The following is a 20769-nucleotide window of genomic DNA, read 5'->3' as shown; positions in this document are numbered from 1 at the left end:
TGATGGACAGCCTTGAAGCCGAGAGACAGTCTCAGGCAGAGGAAAAGGAAAACGCAATGGCTAGGGAGAAGGCCAGAAACTAACTCTTCCCCCAGTATTAAGAAATGGTAATATTTTATAGGTGGACTGTTTGAATTATAGGCTGGTCGTTCCCACTTCCTTTATACTGAGCTTCTGGGGATTTCTCCTTGGTCAGCCATCCCCCACATGCACTCAGCTGGGTAATATTGGATTGGAAAGCTCTCTAACCATGAGACAGAACTCTGAGTGACTCAGCTCTTCAACCAGCTCTGGTCCTATTGATAGTCCCTCTCTGTTTCTACTTAGTCTCAACTCGAGGCGAAACACCATCCCCATCACTTCTCAAATGGCACCCCCAGCCCCAAACCTCCTCATTCAGCACTGGGTAAAACACTAGCAGCAAGTTAGTCAGACAGTCCACTGAGCCTTGTTTTCAGCCTGAGTCCCCGTCTCCATCCTGTCTGTCCCCCTGCAGTTCCTCTGTCCTGCGATACTTGGAAAACTTTCAGTGTGGAAGGGTCCCAAGAAAAGAGCCGTGGAGGCAAGTGGAGAGTGTCTGCCGTTCTCGCTCCACAAGGCTCCAGTCACCAAGCCCTCCTGAAGAGCCACAGAAGCCGGCCCACTACAACTTTGAAAACTCCTTCCATTATTTCCGAATGCTAACTTCTCCCCAGAGGTGCTTCAAAGATGCATTGCAGTTTAACCTAGATATGTCTCGAGGTCACATCAATTACAGAAAATAACTTCCCCTAGACAAATCCCCTTTCACCCCCCTCCAAAGAGGATGTGTGGCCAGCCTGAGAGATCTGGAATGCCTCAATCAGCAAAGACAGGTGAGATCCCACTCTCGTTTTAAAACCTCCAGATAATGACACTCTCCTTCTCTAACCCCTGACGATATCTAATGAACCCGTCTAGCTTAAATCCAGTAGCTCGTCTCCATTTTCTCTTACTCTTTCCTCAAGGGAGCTGGAAACCTGCCCGTACCCTTCCTCAGCCCAAAAGCTCTTCACATTCGTTCAAGTTTTTTCGTGGAACTTCTCAGCCTCTTCCTCTTCTCTAGAGTAATTAACCCGAATTCCTTAAACTTTCCCCATGGCTTCGTTCAATTAATGGCCAGGGTTTTTGACCAAACAATATCTGCTCCCTAAGGGGTAGGAACTCTCACAGAGCAAGAGCGTTTCAGATGGGAATGTCAGGGGTGTGACTTTCTCTTGTTATTGTTATTAGGGCATGTCTTAAGTGCTTACTATTTGCCAAGCACTGTTCTAAGTTGTGGGGTAGGTAAAAGCTAATCAGGTTGTCCTACATGGGGCTCACAGTCTTAATCCCAATTTAACAGATGAGGTTACTGGGACCCAGAGAAGTGAAGAAACTTGCCCAAGGTCACACAGCAGACATGTGGTGGAGCTGGGGTTAGAGCCCATGTTTTCTGACTCCCAAGCCTGTGCTCTTTCCACTAAGCCAAGCTGCTTCAGCTTGCGCCTCTCCACCCCCCAAGCTCTCCTGAGGCTCTATTCCTGTGGTTCTTGCTGCAACTCCCAATTGTCATTAGGCTAGTTCTCCAACACAAGCCTGATCGGGTCCTAAGTATAATGCAATTGCCTCTAAGTTCCTCCACCCTCTGCCCTTGTGTAAGGCTTCCCACTGTTGACTCTAGATTGATCCATGTGGCATAAACCAGTGATGGAGAACACATCAGTCTGCTCTCTTCCATCCCAAAGCATTTTCGAGCAAGTTGGCTCTCCCCCAGCCAGTGAAAGGGGGTAGGAAAACACATCTCTATGAATGCTCTATCCCCCAACATCAAGGGTTAATTCACTCAATCTTATGTGTTGAGTGCTTACTGTGTGCAGAGCACTGTACTAAGTGCTTGGAAAGTACAGTTCGGCAACAGAGACAATCCCTACCCAACAACGGGCTCACAGCCTAGAATTCTCAAAGTACTCACTGGAACCACTACACCCTTCACTCAGGATACACCATTCACTCCTTCCAAGTAATAATCAGTTTAATAGGCATGTTTTAGAAGGGAGGGTACAAAATGAAAAGCAGCATGGCTTAGTAGAAAGAGCACAGGCTTGGGAGTCAGAGGTCATGGGTTCAAATCCCAGCTCCACCAATTGTCAGCTGTGTGACTTTGGGCAAGTCACTTAAATTATCTGTGCCTCAGTTACCTCATCTGGAAAATGGGGATTAAGACCCCTGATCACCTTGTAACCTCCCCAGCACTTAGAACAGTGCTTTGCACATAGTAAGTGCTTAACAAATGCAATCACTAGTTAATCAATTAAACTTGGAAAATTCTTAAACTTCCCAAACACTTCAACCTCTGGAATAATTACAGGGATATGATGATCTTCAAAGAAATGGCTACTGCTTTATCATTTAGGCTTTTTTATGAAGGACTCCCTTCAGGTTACAAAAAATAGGACAATCACTTACCTGTTAACTCTTCTAGGGCATTTCTCTGGTTTGATATCTAATTCATAATGGTAGATGTCAATTTTAGGAATGTCCATTTCAAAGAAATTAGCCTGCAGCTTGATTGTTCTCCCAGAGGTACCGAAGTCAGGTCGAGGTGGAGGTTTAAAGGCATATCCTTGTATTGGTGGTGGGGGTGGGGGAGGAGGTGCAAGCACTGAAAAACAGTCAAGCAAATACCACAACCAGTTACTTCAAAACTGAAACGTAATCAATCATCAATCAGTATTTTTTGAGCACCTGCTCTGTGCCCAGCATTCTACTAAGCACTTGAGAGAGTGAGTACAAGGGAGCTAGTAGATATGATCTCTGTCCTCAAGGAGCTTACAGTCTAGGTGGGGGGGGGAGGGGGTTGTTGGGGAGAGACAAAAATATACAGAAAGGAGGAAGGAAATGGGGATAGGTGCATAAGTTAGTGTTTAAGTATTACGGAATGTCAGTATTTACAAAAGTGGTCCAGGTGATGCAGAAGTGCTGAGGTGGCAGTTAGGGAGAGTAAAAATGAAGCAGGGAAAGCCTCTTGGAACAGATGTGATTTGAGCAGGACTTTTGAAGATGGAGAAAGCTGTGGCCTGTCTAGATTCAAAGGAGGAGAGGCGGGCGGCGAGAAGGGTGTGAGCTAGAAGCAGGCAGTGGGAATGCTGTGAACGAGAGACCGGCAGCAGGAGAGGCGAAAAAGAAGCCCAATGAGTAAGTGAGCTTGAGAGAAGCCAAGAGTGTAAGCTGGGGTACAATGGCAGAGGAGTGAGGATAAGAAGGAGGGAAAAGAGCTGACTGAAGGTCTTAGAGCATATGGTCACAAGTTTCTCCTTGATGCCCACAGTAAAGAATAATTGTTGGAGGTTTCAGAGGAATGGGAAGATGTGTGCAGAATGATGGCTAGAAAGATACATCCACAATACAGCAATTAGCACCGCCAAAGATAATTTTTCCTAAATGGAAATCTGTAGAGCTTCAATGCCCACTTCCAATTTAGTTAGCAAATATGCAGTTAGTCGTTACATCACTCACTATTAGATTTACAAATTTTACTGTGTTCTGTTGGTTCAAACTTAAACGAAACTGAAAACAGACATGATAAGTACACTTTCTGACTTGTATTACCAGAGAAACACAGCAATATCCAAAATATGACATTTACAGAAACAGCTCAGCTTCAGAGGCTGCTATATTTCTGGCATTAATTAGAAACAACCGTATGGCACTAAAATACCCATGGTTTGTTCTCATCACACTTTTGACCCACACAAGCCAAGGAAATATTTCAAACATCACTTTTTTTCCCCCAGTCAAAGCTGGAAAGTTGCTTAATGTTCCCTCTGGGACCACACTTCCCTGGCCACACCATTGATGTTAGATCATAGGGCCCTGCCATTACTCCCTGTGTACATTAGGGAAAACATTGGTATTCTAAACAAAACTCACAATTCTCAAATTAAAATATTTGTAAATGTTGAGGCTTTCCTCAGAATAATAGTTTTCTATAGTTCTTTTTCTCATTCTCTATTCTAAACACTATTGGGCCACATTACCCAAGTTTGGAACCGCAACACGGATTATTTTAAAGTTCAGTACAAATTAGTTAAATCAACTACGCTCTTCCACACTAGACCCAAGTATTTTTTAGCTCTAGAATCCACCTGGGGAAAATGTGTGATCCTGATGACCCTTAATGTTTTTCTGAGCCTCCAGAAACCACTACTACCCCCTAGCCCTATTACTACTACTATTTAACCCCAATACAGGTCCTATATATCATAGATTATAATTTGGATCATAAAGCCACCCCAAACATTTAGCTTTTATAAATTTGAATGAAAAAAAAAACAAAAAAACCCACAACTGTGATCAATTTTTTTTAACCTGAAAAAGGGGGCAAAACTCTGCCCTCTGTGGAAATCCTACAGCTCTCTGGTCTTGTGTGTCATCTGGGTGTTCTTGTTCTATTTTTATAGAGGGAGACAAAATGAATAAGAGAACAGGTGGACACTCCCAAGGCTGTTTAATAGATTGGAAAACAGATTTAAAATCAAAAGTGTCTCTCCTCCATCATAGGCTTCAACAATATTTTGACGCTATGTGGCAGAAATAGAAATGGTGATCCACAATGCCAAGAGCAAAATACGAGATGCAGTGTGGCCTAGTAGTGTACCCCAGAGCTAAGTACAGTGCCTGACATAGTAAATGCTTTACAAATACCATTAAAAAAAAAACCAATGGCACGGCAAAAGTCTAACTTCAAGTGCATACCAGGTAGCATATAAGGAATGTTACCAGGGTGGACTAATGCACCATCCAGTTCAGTGTTCTATCTCTGACAGGGAAAACAGGAAACTTGAAAGAATTGTACACAAGAAGACTGCCCTTCTTGAAATCCATTCAAATGCCTAGGGCTGTACAACCTGCCATTCCAAACACTTGTCTCCTCTACATCTCTACCGTTCCCTCTAGACTGCAAGATACTTATGGGCTGGGAGCATGCCCACCAACTCTAATGTACTGTACTCTCCCACCCGCTCAGTGCAGGGCTCTGCACACAGTAAGCGCTCAATCAATACCATTTATTGTTTGGTAACCCACTCTGAACTACTCATCTGTGGATTTGTACAAATTCCCCTTGAACACCTGTTGATACTTTCAATCTTCACAACTTCCTTTGGTAGCAGAAATGAAATTCATTAATTACTTTCAAGAGTTCGCTTTCGCTAATTCCATCTCCTTACCAAACGTAGTTTAGAAAAGTGTTTCTCTGTGGCATGTTGGGAACCTACCACTCTCACAATTCAATAGGTGCCTCCTGGCCCCGGTGTTGGGACTTGGTGAGCAACGATCGCAGGTTCATGATGCCCACACCTTTCAGGATTCAGAAGATTTCACTTACGTCCGCTCTCAGCCTGCATGTGTACCAAACTGAAGACTTCCCATGCTCCGTCAGTAAAGACAGACCTGAAGACTCCACTGAGCTTTTTCCTCCCTAAATGCTCCTTTAATCCCTGGACTGTCAAGTGACTCCACTTGCCCGCAGATGGCCTTTCGGCTTTGGATTCATCTGAGCTTTGGCATTCCTTGCTAGGTGCTCCGCAACCTCCGTTTTTGACCACCTCATTTCATGTTTGCACCTGCCCTGCGTGCTTTACGGACTTTCCTGTTTTCAACATGTGAACTTTCCAATTTTAAAAGAATGACCTGTTCTCTCTGTAATCCTGTCAGGTAGCCCTGAAGATCTGCTGGAAAGCACTGGCTTTTCAGGTCGGTTGCACACATTACATCTGTTTATTTAAAATGGTGTTTTTCTTTCTTTTTTACAGCTTCAAGGTGTCTACAAATTATTTCATTTCTCAGCTACTATCTTCAGCCCGTTTCTAACCATGGTCCAATTTTTTTTCAGTTTCCTTTTCTAAAGCTGAATATCCTTGGATTCATTTCAATCAATCAATCAATCATTTATTGCACACTTACTCTGTGCAGAATGCTGCACTAAAAGCTTGGGAGAATTCAACAGAATTAGTAGACAAGACCACTGCCTTCAAGAAGCTTACAATCCAGTGGGGGAGACAGGAGCCCACAAAAAATAACACATAAGGGATGCAAGAGTTAAAGATAGGTACCTTAGTACTTAGGTAGGGAGAGGGTAGGGTGACTATTAAGAACTTCAGGAGTGAGGACTCAGGTGTGTAGGTGACACAGGACTGTAGGGGAGGAACAGGGTGGAGAGATGAGTTGAAGGAAGTTTCCTGGAGGAGATGCGATTTTAGAGAGGCTTGGAAGATAGGGAGAGTGGTGGAATGTTGCATGTGAAGGGAATTCCACACTGGAAGGAGAGCTTGAGCAAGGGGCTTATGGAGAGATATGAGAGGGAAGCCCAGTGTATGTAGGTTGGTGTTGGAGGAGTGAAGTGGGTGGGCTGGTTTGTAGTGGGATAGAAGTGAGGCTAAGTGCAGGAGAGAGAGCTGACTGAGTGCCTTGAAGTCGATGGTCAGGAGTTTATGTTGGTTCTTTTTGACCTTCCTTTCTACTCTCCTCCCCAGCAAGAATGTCAAATTGAATCGAGTTGGGGCCACCATTGCAAATGGCTCTCCCATATGCGCTGTCCGTACCCAGATCGCAGCCACTACTCAGAATGGGTTGCTGGGGTTCACTGATCTGCCACCAGGCCCATGCAGATAAAAATCTCACACTCAATAATGACAACTTCAATTGCAGATGTATAATCCTATGTAATTATACTTGTATGATTAACTGTGAAGAAAGCCTTATGTTACATGAATTTGATGTAATGAGACAGGGAAATATGATTTCCTGAAATTGCGAGGTTACATCAATAATCTGGTTTAAGGAAACTGATGGGATTTTTGTTAACTTTGACAGTTAGGAAGAGGAGACCATTCACTTAATTATAGCTTACTCTTGAAAGGGCAAGCAATAGCCAGTCACCACAAAATTTTCTAATTTACACTGCAAACTATTTACAGGTAAGAAAACAGAGGCAAGGAGGTGCCTGAGGTCACTAATGCCTAACTCACTAGTTTACCTCAAAGCTGCTATAATTCACAATCACAAAATTTCCCTAACTCCATGCCATTCTGATCAGTTCCAATCCTTACAACAAACATAGGGGATTGAAGCAGGTGGAAAGGGTAGTGGAAGCAGATGCACCTATGAGAAACCAGAACAGGCAAATGGGGAAAACAGGGAGGAACTTGCGTTGGCCCTGAAATTTTTTCCCCCTGAACCTTCCTTGGGCCATGGGACTCTGAAACTTCATTCTTGTGAGGCCAGGGACTGCTGTCACTTCCCTGTCATTTTCCCTTCGACTTCCTGAGAGTACAAGCTGGGAGCTTCCCCATCAAGCAGAAACTACTGACTATTGGTTTTAAGGGCCTCAATCAATATTCTCCCCCTACTACTTATCCTCCCTCTTCTCCCACCATGCCCCAGCTTGCACTCTTCCTTCTCAGGGTGTTTTGTTTCCAACTCTCCCGCTGCTGACTGTAGCAACAGGAATATATGTTGCTACCACATACCCAAGGCCAAATCTGCCAATAACAGGCACTAGAGAGACTAAATGACCATTTCAGAAATGGTCTAGTGTGAGGCTCTTGGGATAGTCAGTTGCAGGCTGGCAGCAACCAGATGGAAAAGTCAACGAGAGAATTTAGGGGACTGGCGAGGGAGGCTAGCCACCAGTGCCCACCATGAAGTCACTCACCGACTCTCTGGCCCTAAGAGGCAGCTCAATCTGGTCCTGATTTCACCATCCTCAAAGGGCCTCCGTTCTGAGAAGAACATGACCGAGCTTTGCCATGTTTACTACTTCCTCAAGTCCAGAGGATCCCATAAAATAACCCTAAAAACATGGCCTTGCCTCTCCTGGAGGAGCACTACCCTTAGAGGTGCAACATGGACAAGAAGAAAGAGCACAAGCTCTGCTACTTGCTTGCTGGGTGATTGGACCAGTCACTTACCTTCCCTGTGCTTCAGTTGCCTCATCTGTAAATACGGGAATATATTACCTGCTCAACCTCCCCCTTAGAACACAAGCCCCATGTGGGTCAGGGACTGTGTCTAATGTGCTTCTACTGTACCTAGCACAGCACACAGTATAGTGCTCAGTGCATAGTAAACACTTGGCAAATACCCCATCTTCCATCTTTGGGGTGGTTTGCTGGGGCCCTCCGGGCTCAGACCTAGTCCTAAAAGCTGCTTCTGTAGCTTCCTTCACCTGAGGGGGAGAGACTTCAAGGTTGGTCATCCTGATAAGGGACTGCTTTCATTGACCTCCAGAAAAACAGATAATTGAGTTCAAAACTTGGACAGTTAACTCCCTCTCAGAAAAAACATACAATGGGTGTTTGATGGTCAGTTGGATCAAATAAGTAGTTTTTCTTGAAATTAATCCCAAGAAACCATCGACTGTTCTGAAATTCCTCCTCACTGCCAAGGAAGTAGTAGGGTAAAAGAAATGGTACAGATGAGCACTCGACCAGATATGCTCACTTTCCAGGAGAGTTCTGGACAAGACAGTGCTCAGTAGGAACTCAAATACTGACTGAATGAGTGACTGATTGAGTCCACTGGTAATTGTGGTACACAGGCTAGGCTGCTGGCACCTCCTTTGAGAATCCTGTTTCACTAGCAGGGCAGTCTTCCCCAAATTCCTGTTCTGGGCAGCTTCCTTCTGGGTCTGGATTCCTGCTCTGAGCAAGCAGCTCAGGATTTACAAGCTGCCATGGCAACCGTGGCCTTCCTTCATGTTTTCTAGCTCTAGTCCCAGGCAGTCTCACAGTGACCTGACTTCTCAATTGGACTACGGAATCGAGAGTGCTAATAATAACACTGAGTCATTAGCTTACAATGTTTCTCTTCCTAAAAGCTTCAAGTGGTTCTTACCCAACACAGATACGGTTTGGTGCTGAGGTTAACTTTCTTGGTGTTTTACATATGCCTTGTATTTTTTTTTTTTTACTCATGCTCCATTTATTACGGTAGCACTGCATTCATTCATGGACAATTTAGGGCAATTACTTTAACTTAGCTCCTGTGTATTGGGCACCTGCAGGGGTGTAACTGTGAATGGGTTTCACTTTTTAAAGCTATAAATTTCTTAAGGACTGCCCGCAAAATTACACCCAATCTGTTAAATTAATATTAACAGAAGGAAGTAATGCTATCAAAACATCAGGTCCTGTTAGATGGAAATCTGACAGGGTCTAAAAGGCCTATCCTTCCAGTCTCACAAAGCCTGTAACCTCGGCACCGGGCTCGACTTATCTCTCTCATTCAATCCACACATTCAACTGGTCACCAAATCCAATCACTTCTACCTTCACCACACTGCTTCCCTCTCCATCCAAACTGCTGCCACACTGATCCAAGCCCCTGTCATACCCCACCTTGATTTAGTGCATCAGCCTCCTTGTTGACCACCCTCCTTCCTGTCTCCCCCAACTCCAGTCCTTCCCTCACTGCTGCTCGGATTGTTTTTCTAAAAAAATATAATAAAATGAAAATTTAGTCCTTTCTTCCCACTCAAGACATTCCAGTGGTTGCCTATCCACCTCCACATCAAACAGAAACTCCTAACCACTGGCTTTAAAGCACTTATTCAGCTCACCCCCTCCTACCTTTCCTTGCTGATCTCCTACTACAACCCAGCCCACACAACGCACTCCTCTACTGCCAGCCTATTCACTGTACCACTGTCTCATCTATCTCACTGCCGACCCCTTACCCACATGCTTCCTCTGGCCTGGAACTCCCTCCCCTTCACATACCACAGACACACCTTCAAAGCCTTATTAAAATTACATCTCCCAAAGGCCGTCCCTGATTAAGCCCTCAATCTGCCCGGCCCCCCGCCCCTCCCAGCCCCAATCCCGCCACCCAGTCCCTTCTGCGTCACCTAGGCCCTTACATCTGTACCCTTTGAGCACTTGAGCCCACTTTTAGACTGTGAGCCCACTGTTGGGTAGGGACTGTCTCTATGTGATGCCAATTTGTACTTCCCAAGCGCTTAGTACAGTGCTCTGCACATAGTAAGCGCTCAATAAATATGATTGATTGATTGATTGATATTCGCCCCACCCTCAGCACCACAGCACTCAGGTAAATATCCATAATTTATTTTAATGTCTGCGCCCATACCACCTCCTTCTCTGACTGTAAGCTCCTAGTAGGCAGGGGACATGTCTACCAAGTCTTTCGAACTGTACCCCCACTTCACAGACTCCGTCCTCTCCTGGTTCTCCTCTTACCTCTCCGGCCGTTCATTCTCAGTCTCCTTTGCAGGCTCCTCCTCCCCCTCCCATCCCCTTATTGTAGGGATTCCTCAAGGGTCAGTTCTTGGTCCCCTTCTGTTCTCGATCTACAATCACTCCCTTGGTGAACTTTCGCTCCCACGGCTTCAACTATCATCTCTACGCTGATGACACCCAAATCTACATCTCTGCCCCTGCTCTCTCTCCCTCCCTCCAGGCTCGTATCTCCTCCTGCCTTCAGGACATCTCCATCTGGATGTCTGCCCACCACCTAAAACTCAATATGTCCATGACTGAACTCCTTATCTTCCCTCCCAAACCCTGCCCTCTCCCTGACTTTCCCATCACTGTAGACAGCACTACCATCCTTCCGGTCTCACAAGCCCGCAACCTGGGTGTCATCCTCGACTCCGCTCCCTCATTCACCCCACACATCCAATCCATCACCAAAACCTGCCGGTCTCACCTCCACAACATCGCCAAGATCCGCCCTTTCCTCTCCATCCAAACCGCTACTTTGCTGGTTCAATCTCTCATCCTATCCCGACTGAATAACTGCATCAGCCTCCTCTCTGATCTCCCATCCTCCTGTCTCTCCCCACTTCAGTCTATAATTCACTCTGCTGCCCAGATCATTTTTGTAAAGAAACATTCTGGGCATGTTACTCCTCTCCTCAAAAATCTCCAGTGGCTGCCTGTCAACCTATGAATCAAGCTTCAAGGCTGTCCATTCCCTTGGCCCCTTCTACCTCACCTCCCTTCTCTCCTTCTACAGCCCAGCCTGCACCCTCCGCTCCTCTGCAGCTAACCTCCTCACTGGGCCTCGTTCTCGCCTGTCCCCTGGACCACGTCCTCCTCCTGGCCTGAAATGCCCTCCCTCCACACATTCACCAAGCTAGCTCTCTTCCTCCCTTCAAAGCCCTACTGAGGGCTCACCTCCTCCAGGAGGCCTTCCCAGACTGAGCCCCCTTTTTCCTCTCCTCCTCCCCATCCCCCCGCCCTACCTCCTTCCCCTCCCCACAGCACTTGTATATATTTGTACAGATTTATTACTCTATTTTGCTTGTACATATTTACTATTCTATTTATTTTGTTAATGATGTGCACACAGCTTTAATTCTATTAGTTCTGACAATTTTGAGACCTGTCTACATGTTTTGTTTTGTTGTCTGTCTCCCCCTTCTAAACTGTGAACCCAATGTTGGGTGAGGACCATCTCTATACATTGCCGACTTGTACTTCCCAAGCGCTTAGTACAGTGCTCTGCCCACAGTAAGCGCTCAGTAAATACGACTGAATGAATGAATGAATGAATATGCACCCAGTAAGTGCTCAAATACCACTGATTGATTGATTGATTACCGGCTCTGACACTCAGGGGGATTTTTAAGCCACCAGCTGAATGTTAATGGAAGAAGGCTCAATATAAACACTCTTAAAGAATTTACTATTTTAGGTCACATTCATGTAAAGCCTAGAGTCTGAGTACTGGGTCAGTTCTCCTTCAGCTGTCTCTCAGAGTGCTTGCTTCTCTTCTCAAATACAGATCCCGTTGCAGAAACAGCATGGCAGGAAGGAGGGGGTGAAAGAGAAGCGGTGCAGAAGATGAAAGTCAAATCGTCATTTCCTGTTGAAAATTTCCTTAGTGCCTAGGGCCACAGGACCCACAATTCACTTGCTATTTAGCATCTTATTTAGTTTTGGCTAAGGCAGTGGATCGGATTTTTTACCCCCAAAATAGGTACACTTCCAACTGACCTCAGGAAGCAGCACAGCCTAGCGGAAAGAGCCTGGGTCTGGGATTTAGAGTCCCTGGGTTCTAATACTGGCTCCGCCCCTTGTCTGCTCTGCGACAATGGACTAGTCGCTTCACTTCTCATCTGCAAAACAGCAATTCAATACCTGTTCTCCCTCTTATTTACTCTGTGAGCCCCATGTGGGACCTGATTATCCTATATCTACCCCAGCACTTACTACAGCATTCGGCATAGAGTAAGTGCTTAACAAATACTATAATTATTATTATTATAATTATTATTAGTTTTCTCAAAGGGGCTGGCAATCTAAAAATGGGGAAGCACATGATACGCTACAATTTATACAGCACATAATGTATCGATTGTAAAAACAGCTAATGAGCATAACAAAAATTTACCGAGTTTGGGTCAACACACTAAAACTAAAGTGAGACAGCAATTGTAATGTTGGGGAAAATAGAATTTAAAGTATCCTTCATTACAAATCAATAATCCATTTGCCATCAAGTGTGACAATGTAGTTACAGAGGGGACTTTTCTGTTCTAATGGCTAATTTGCTCTTCAGAAATGACAGTCTTATCAGTTTGTGAAGAGACACACTTTAAACCATTCCCTTCATTTAAACCATCTCTGTTTCTCTGCAACCCTAATCTAACTATCCAATTACACCTTGAGAAAGTACCAGCTTTCCGGCAGACCAATATTAATCACTACGAGAAGAGTTGAGTAAGGAAGGAAACCCTCCCTAGCTCACAATGCCCAGTCAAATTCAAGGTGGGTCGAGTTGCTTGGTGAAGCGCATTGAATGGAGGCAACGGTTTTTGTCTTGTGAGGGCTAATATTAAGAAGGAAAAAATAGGTGGCCGGGGGCAAACATAGGAGAGAGGAAGACCGAGGTCAAGGTTCATCATGGGCCACAGTCGAGCTTTCATTTTCTACCCGTCTTGAAGATGCTCAAAGGCAGAATGTTTTATTTCACTATCTGAGCACTGCAGCAATGAGAGAACCGCCCCAATCTCCTGAAGACAGCATCTTGTTCTACACTGTGTACTGTGAGATTCAGAGAACCTCCTCCAGCTGCAGGCAAATGCCACAGATTAAGCTCCTTAAAGAAACCGCTCCACCTCCTCCCTTGCTCTCTCTCCTCTCCCTTCCCCCTCTAGTTCCTGTGCCTAAAATTAGGCTGGGAGCAAATGAGTCTCCAGTGGGGTGGCGGGGGGGGACTGAGGGGCATCTGCTACAGTGACCCCAGCCTGGCAGAGCGGGTCCAGGGATCCTCTTGCTCATACTACAAGTGGGAGTTTGGGCATTTCTGCTCCCACCCCTCTGCCATTTCACAAACCCGGTGATGCCTTTCCTGATTAATCCCCAGCATCCTGGGTCATATAAACCCAGCGGCCATCTCGAGCACTTATATATTCATTTATACCCATGCTGAGCACTTACTGGGTGTAATGCACTCTCCTAAGCACTTGGAAAGTATGCTGAATGAGCTACCTTTGGCTTAACGGTTGCTTCTCTTACTTTGTGTGAAACCTAATCTCACAACCTTACTGTTCCCTCTCCCTGAATATGTGAGTGCACTTGTTCAGACAGGAAAATCACAAACAACCATTACTTCCTGTCTTTCCCCTAGGAGTCAAGATGAATGTATGGCCTAGAAATCTGATTCTCATCACCCCTCAATCAGATCAAGTTTTACAGTGTTCTGCACACAGTAAGTGCTCAATAAATATGATTGATTGATTGATACTCCTTCCATTTCTGCTCCTTGGTCACATTAGTAAAACGGCTATATTCTCCACACTTCCCAAACTTTTTTGTTACTCTCCTCCGGAGAACTCAAAAACAGATCCTGATAATAATAATAATACTAATGGCATTTGTTAAGCGCTTACTATGTGCAGAGCACTGTTCTAAGCACTGGGGGGGGATACAAGGTGATCAAGTCGTCCCACATGGGGCTCACAGTCTTAATCCCCATTTTACAGATGAGGTAACTGAAGCTCAGAGAAGTTAAGTGGCTTGCCCAAGGTCACACAGGAGACGTGGCAGAGACGGGATTCGAACCCATGACCACTGACTCCAAAGCCTGTGCTCTTTCCACTGAGCCACGCTGATCAATCGATGGTATTTACTGAGTGCTTAGTGGGTGCTTTACCGAGGGCTTACTGGGTGCAGAGTTCTGCACTCAGTGCCTTGGAGAGTGCAATACAATATGGAGTTGGTAGACAGGCTCTCTGCCCACAAAGAGTTTACAGTCTAGGAGGGGAGACAAGCATTAAAATCAATTACAGATAGGGGAAATGGCAATCTATAGGGTTAGGTACTGAATGCCGTAGGACTGAAGGTGGGGTGACTTATCAACGGTTCTAAGGGCCCAAATGCAAAGGCGACACAGAAGACACGGTGAGTAGGGGTCTTGTCAGTGCCAAATCTGGCTCTCAATATTACAGAGACATTTCTAGGACTCCCAGGGATTTTTTTTAAAGTAACTAATGAAAAAGAATTTCTTCCCAGTTCTGAATTTTGAGAGCTAAGATATGATCAGTGTGAAAAACAAGGGACCATGATCATTACTGCTTGCGAAAGGGCCCTGTTGTATTGATTCTGATGAATTGTACTTTTCAAGCGCTTAATACATTGCTCTGCACTCAGAAAGCGCTCAATAAATAGGATCGAAAGAACGAATGATTCTATGCAGTCCAGCTGAAGGACGCACAAGAGACCCTGAGCCAGGTTTTACAGTACACTTCTACTCTTCCGGAAAACTCAAAAGCCTTCAAGCATCGACAAAGTTCTCGAACAGTCATTCAAGAATGCTGTTCGCTGATGACGGAGCCCTAGGGGCACTTTCTCACCTGCCCCCACCCGAAATAAGACATGCAAATGACTGCAGAATGTTTCTCCAGAGATCATGGACCGACAAGAAGTCTGGAGTAAAAATGATGAAATGTATTAGCCTGCATCAGAACAGCCGTACTCACAACCAAAAATCTCTACGCGCAACTGTGAGCCAAAACCCTGTCACAGAATTCTGTTGCCAAGGCAGCACGCTGCCCAGTGATGCAATGAGAGCCAGGGAAGAGGAAAACTGAATCAAGAAGGCCAGCACATCCTCTGGAAGTCTGCAGCACGGTGTGAGGATCCAGACTGAACTAAAGCTCTACAGAGCTGTCATGCTGTTTGCCCATCTCTATGTTTGGCCTGCTCTTATCTGACACCTTGAGTGGGTCCACCAGGGTCACCTCCAGGCTATACTCAACATCCAAAGGAAAGAACACTTAAGTATCACAAACAAGGAAGCCCTAGAACAAAGTCAGTCTCCTAACACTGAAGTTATTAGGCTCACTTACAACACTGCTTCACTGGGTGGGACATCTGAAGAGAATGGATCACACTAGGATACCCGAACACCTGCGGGAATATGAAAACGGAAGCAAAGAGAACAGAGGAACGTTTTAATAGTAATAATAATAATTATTATTATGGTAATTGTTAGGCACTTACTCTGTGCCAAGCCCTGTTCTAAGCTCTGAGAACTTTTCTAAGGACAGTTTTAAGGACACAGTACCGTTTTAAGGACTCAGTAATAAAAGCTCCAGAGACTGCAGCATTACAACTGAAAACTGGCAGTCAAAAACCATAGCCGGCCTGGCAGAACACTGAAATTAAGAAAGGAGCTGCCCTTTTTGAGCAGAAACTCCTCAAGGATCATGAGACAAGGACAGCAAAGCTAAAACAATGCCAGGCAGGGCAAACGATCCCAGAACTGTGAGTCCCATATTAACCTTTTCAGATGCACACTCACACATTACATGCTCACACAACCCACTGGTGAATTTCACCATCAGTGGTATCTTCTTCAAGCACACACAGCAATTCTGCAATCCAAAGATTTCTGTAACCTTTCCAAAGAACATAGGTAAATTTTCCAAATTAATGAAGCTTTGACTCCAATTTAAACGCAGTCTCTTTGGAATGACTGCAAACCCCTAAGAAAACATTTATTTAAAAAAATGACCAAAATGATAGGGCGATTAAAGTTCCCCAAACTACAGGTCTGAGAATTACTTGAGAGACATATCATTACCTCAATCCTGGCTTTATATAAAGAAAGAATTCCCTAACATTCGGGGAAAAAATTAAGTTTGAAAAATTAGAGACTCGAATGGATAAAACTTCCAAGGTGCTGAACTGGCTTTCCACTGAGATGGAGTTGCCAACGGTCAATAAGATGGGATGAGGACCCATATTAGGTACAGCCCTATGCAGGTGCTAGGGGGAGGTGCAGGGGAAAAAAAAGAGATGATGTACACTCCCTAGGAACGAACAGTCTCATGGGAGGAGACAAGACAAACACAATCAGATATGCAGAAACAAGGTAGTTCATCCCTACTTAACTAAAAACTACTGATGATTTAGCGACTCATTCCTAGTGAAATACTGAATGGTTAAACGTTGTCAGAGGGTCCCATCCTTGACATGCAGAGGTGCCAGAGCACCCTTCTCCTCCATCTTCTCCTCTTCCTGCCCAAAAGAAAAGGGGGCAGCCCCAGGGCTCCAATCAGACTTACTCCCCCGCCCCACCTACTCTTCACATAGAATCGGCTTCTTAAATAGCCACCCTGGCAGGTGGGACTCCTAGCCAGAAGCATGCGGGTCTGTGATATTTCATTTTGTGGCCAGTGGGGAATGTGCAGTGAATCTTGGTCCCGTGCCTAGAATACAGAAACCTAGTAACATCAAAGTCCAGGGGAAGCGCAGGGGAGAATGAGAGGCATGAGAGGACATTTGTGGGGCCCCCACCCACTCAGGAGACAGGAGATGAGCCTCTTCGATTAGCAGCCGGGTTCCGGCCCCTGCCAGGGGAACCCTGGGATGGGCTGATGCAGAACTAACAGTAAGCCCAGCCTCATCAGCTTGAGTAGAAGAGGTTTTGTTCCTTAGAGCCTGCATGTCCCTTGTTTTTTCTTTTATTGTTTTCTCCCAAATGCCTATTTCAGTAGTCTCCCTCCCCCTTGGACTGGAAGTGCCTAATGGGTCAGGGACTGTGCCTGACCTATCTTGAATCTACCTCAGTGCTTAGTACAATGTGTGGACCCATGGTGAGCACTTAAATACCATTATAATGATTATTATTACGATTACTTTCGACTCACAGTAGGTCTTCAACAACTACTATTGCTCCAGAAATACTATTGAGTGAACTGGTCAGCCCCCTCTCCTCATTCTGATCTTGTCCATTTCCTAGTGCTCTGCTTGGGCAAGTCCAGGGGCACTGCCCAAGTTACAGTAGAGGAGTGCGGCCCAGTTGAAGGGGAGGGCATTGGCCTTGTTTCTGACTTGGGGGAGAGCTCCATGTACTGGGGATGCCTCCGGAAGACCACTGGAAACTGCAGCCCTGGAAAATGCAAGGGGACATCCCTGCAACTGTGGGGTCGCGGTGACATTGCATTTGCCGACACCGACTGACCCGAGGTCCTAAGACGGCCCCAAACCAGGGCATGCGAACCAGCCCGCCACTCAAACAGGACTTTACTTTTGGAAACACTGACAATGAAAATTGGTTGGCCATTCACCTTAGATATTAACTTTGGACTATTTCTTGTGGCGGTAGAAGGTAGTGACTGGAATCACATGGGTGTGGAGTATTGTTCTATTTCCCACCTGCATTCACCAGAGAGAAAAAAATTAAGAGTAATATTGTAATTAGATATCTTCTGATATCTGTTATATACCTAGCTCAAAAGGACGTTCCTTTGTATTTGAAGACTACACCACTACTCCCAGTGAAATCCACCCACTCGCGTGACTAAAAAGGCCAATGTGAGACTTACAGTCTTGGCCATATTATAGGCACAAAAAGGCTGCTCCTTGTCGAGTTGCCAGGTTTGATGTTCTCAATGCTTGGGGCAGATTTCTCTTCTGTCTTCTTACCTCTAATGCCTTATGAAGAAGCTTCTGCTTAAAGAGAGCCACTCCTTGCTGGGTAGCAGGACAGCACACTGGTCTAATAATAATAATAATGACTGTGGCATTTGTTGAGCACTTACTAAGCACCAGGCCCTATACTAAGTGCTGGGGTGAACACAAATAAATCGGGTTGGACACAGACCCTATCCCACGTGGGGCTCACAGTCTCAATCCCAATTTTACAGGTGAGGTAACTGAGGCACAGAGAAGTGACTTGTCAAAGGTCGCACAGCAGACAAGTGGCAGAACCGGGACTATCCTTGGCAGACAATCCACTCTCAGTTTTCAACTGGGATCCGGCATTATCTGAGGCTGTTTTACTTCCCCAAGTGCTTAAAACCTTTCCTCGGTCCTCCTTTCCTTCAGCTTTCCAATGAACAATACCCAGGGATCTGCTACACAAACACACACCCACAAGTTCTACAATCCACTAAACATTGTTCTTCCAATATAAGATACTATTAAAATCCCATTTATTACGACTTTAACAATCACGAGTTTAATATTATATTTACATCACGTGAAACTCATGAAGGAATAGTGAAAGAGCTGATTTTGAGTTGAGTCATTGAAATGTCTGATAAGCAAACCTTATCAAATATACTTAGCCACCAATGTTAGGCACCGACTGTACTCTTGGCAAATTTTATCCATAAATGCATGTGTGGCTGGTAAAACCAGAGCACAACTGACATCTCCAAAATAAAAAGAGTACTGATCTGTGCTACATGGGGCTCACAGTCAAAGGGAGAGAGAGAACAGGTATTTCAACCCCATTTTAGAGATGAAGGAACAGGCGGAGAGGTTAAGTGATTTTCCCAAGGTCACACAGCAGGCAAGTGGCAGAGTCAGAATTAGAATCCAGGGTCTCTGATGCCCGGGCTCTTTCCACTAGGCTACTCTCTTCCACCTGTCACCACGCTGGGGACTTTCTGGTCTTCAGGAGGGTTCCTAACCAGCAGCAGGAAAGGATGTACCTAAGCCTGACCCACACCATGATCAGTTTTTTGCAGGGTCCCAATTCATGTTGTCAATGGACAAAAACCTTGGGACAAATCAACAAGGTTGTTCCAGGAACCGGAATTACAGGCAGAACACAGGTATCATTCCACAGTGCTGACAGTGGTTTCCCATGGTGTGAAGAGGCAGTGCAAGCTAGCTCCAAGCTGGAAGTCAGGATGCCTGGTATCTTGTCTATTTCTCCCACATTCTTGAAGTAAGTAACAACTTCTCTGGACTTTGGGTTCTTTTAAAAGTTGTATCTGTTCTCCCTCTCTTTACCTGCAGCACGTTTGCAATCTCACTCCACTCATCTCCCCCTCAGACTGTCAGTTCAGCGTTCTGGCTGGAACGCTGTTGAAGAACGAGGGAACGTTCATTTGACAACACAACTGGCAGGGTAGAACATCGTTCAGCTTTGGAAGAAATGGATGTGAATGGCAGTCAAGGGTTCTGCAAAATGCAACCCCGACACCAGAGGGGAACTGACTGTATCCTGAGGATCAGGGCCACATCTATTTCTCCTGTAGGTTCCCAAGCAACCTATCCAGAGCTGGGCACACAGCAGGCGTTCCAATTCTGCCGCTGACGAAACAGCGCTGCTTCCCTCAGGGGAGAAGCTTCAGCCACACTAGAAGCTCGAGGGATTGATCTGAGAGTCGGGTTGGGAGCTGTGAGTGGCAAACACAACGGCACTGCAGAGGCCAATCTTTGCACACAGCTGGATTGGGCTGTTGGAGCAGCACATGTCCTTTCTGCCTCAACACCTGCACTGCTAAGTTCTCACTGTAAGTAGCGGCAGCATCCTCGACTGCAAAGGGCAGGGTGGGTGGGTGCATGTGTGTGTACGCACACGCGTCTCTCCTTTGTCAAACGGTAAGACTCCTGTCTTGGTCTTTTCTCAATTTCCCCTTGGTACTCAAATGCTGTTGACTGGAAGGCACTTCAGCCAGCCGCTTCTCCTACAACACATAAGAAAAAGAAAGAGCAACCTAGTCTTCAGCCTCAAAAATGCTCCAAAGAATGGAAATTCAAACTGTGGGAAGAAATGACTGCAGTGAACGAGCTAGTGCTTCCGATGTGACAGCCTGGCTCTAGAGCACAGTGATTTCCCTTGGAGAGCTGCACCCGTGACAAGGCCGGGGGTCAGGGCAAGGGCAAGTTCCCGACCCATTTCTGTTGGTTGGGGCTGGCTCGGTTCGCTAAACTGATTTCACTGTGGTTGCAACCCCTTGAAGGACCAGATCGAAGGCAGCACTGAGCCTATCAAAGGTGACTCAGAGGCAAGACCTCAGAAGCTCAAACGTCTGTCCGACTTTGCCTTTGGCCAGGGAGTTGTGCGACTGATGCCAAGCACTTATGTGCAACCACTTCTTCCATCACAGCATCATACAATATAGCCAGACGAACGCGGGCTGCCGGAAGAATGTTCCCTAATCCTGCTGCCACATTCTAGCCAAAAAGGACAATGAAATGTGCAATCTGGCAGAACTGAGAGTTCAAGGCTCCCAATAGGAAAATATTTAGGAAGAAACAAGCAATGCATAATGCAGCCTGACCATCAGACCATCTGGTATCGATAGGCCATGAGAAGCAGCATGGCCTAGTAGAAAGAGCATGGGTCTGGGAATAAGAGGACCTAGGTTCTAATCCCATCTCTACTTCCTGCGCCTGTGTGACCTTGGGCAAATCACTTAACTTTTCTGGGCCGGTTTCCTCATGTGCAAATTCAATATCTGTTTTCCTTCTTACTTGGACTGTGAGTTCCACATGG

The 20769-nt window shown here is 45.6% G+C and overlaps 1 protein-coding gene across 1 annotated transcript in view; it reads right to left on the bottom strand.

The window, feature by feature from the left end:
• AGO2 (argonaute RISC catalytic component 2) overlaps positions 1–20769 on the bottom strand; it is a 75164-nt gene that overhangs the window by 38610 nt on the left and 15785 nt on the right. The window contains exon 2 of the mRNA XM_038760021.1: positions 2467–2662. Coding sequence (XP_038615949.1) covers positions 2467–2662 — 196 coding nt within the window. The remainder of the gene's footprint in view (positions 1–2466; positions 2663–20769) is intronic.

This window comes from Tachyglossus aculeatus, chromosome 18 (assembly GCF_015852505.1).
Source record: "Tachyglossus aculeatus isolate mTacAcu1 chromosome 18, mTacAcu1.pri, whole genome shotgun sequence".
NCBI classification, from domain to species: domain Eukaryota; kingdom Metazoa; phylum Chordata; class Mammalia; order Monotremata; family Tachyglossidae; genus Tachyglossus; species Tachyglossus aculeatus.
Note: the sequence above shows the minus strand (reverse complement) of the source record. Positions and strands in the feature narration are given on the sequence as shown.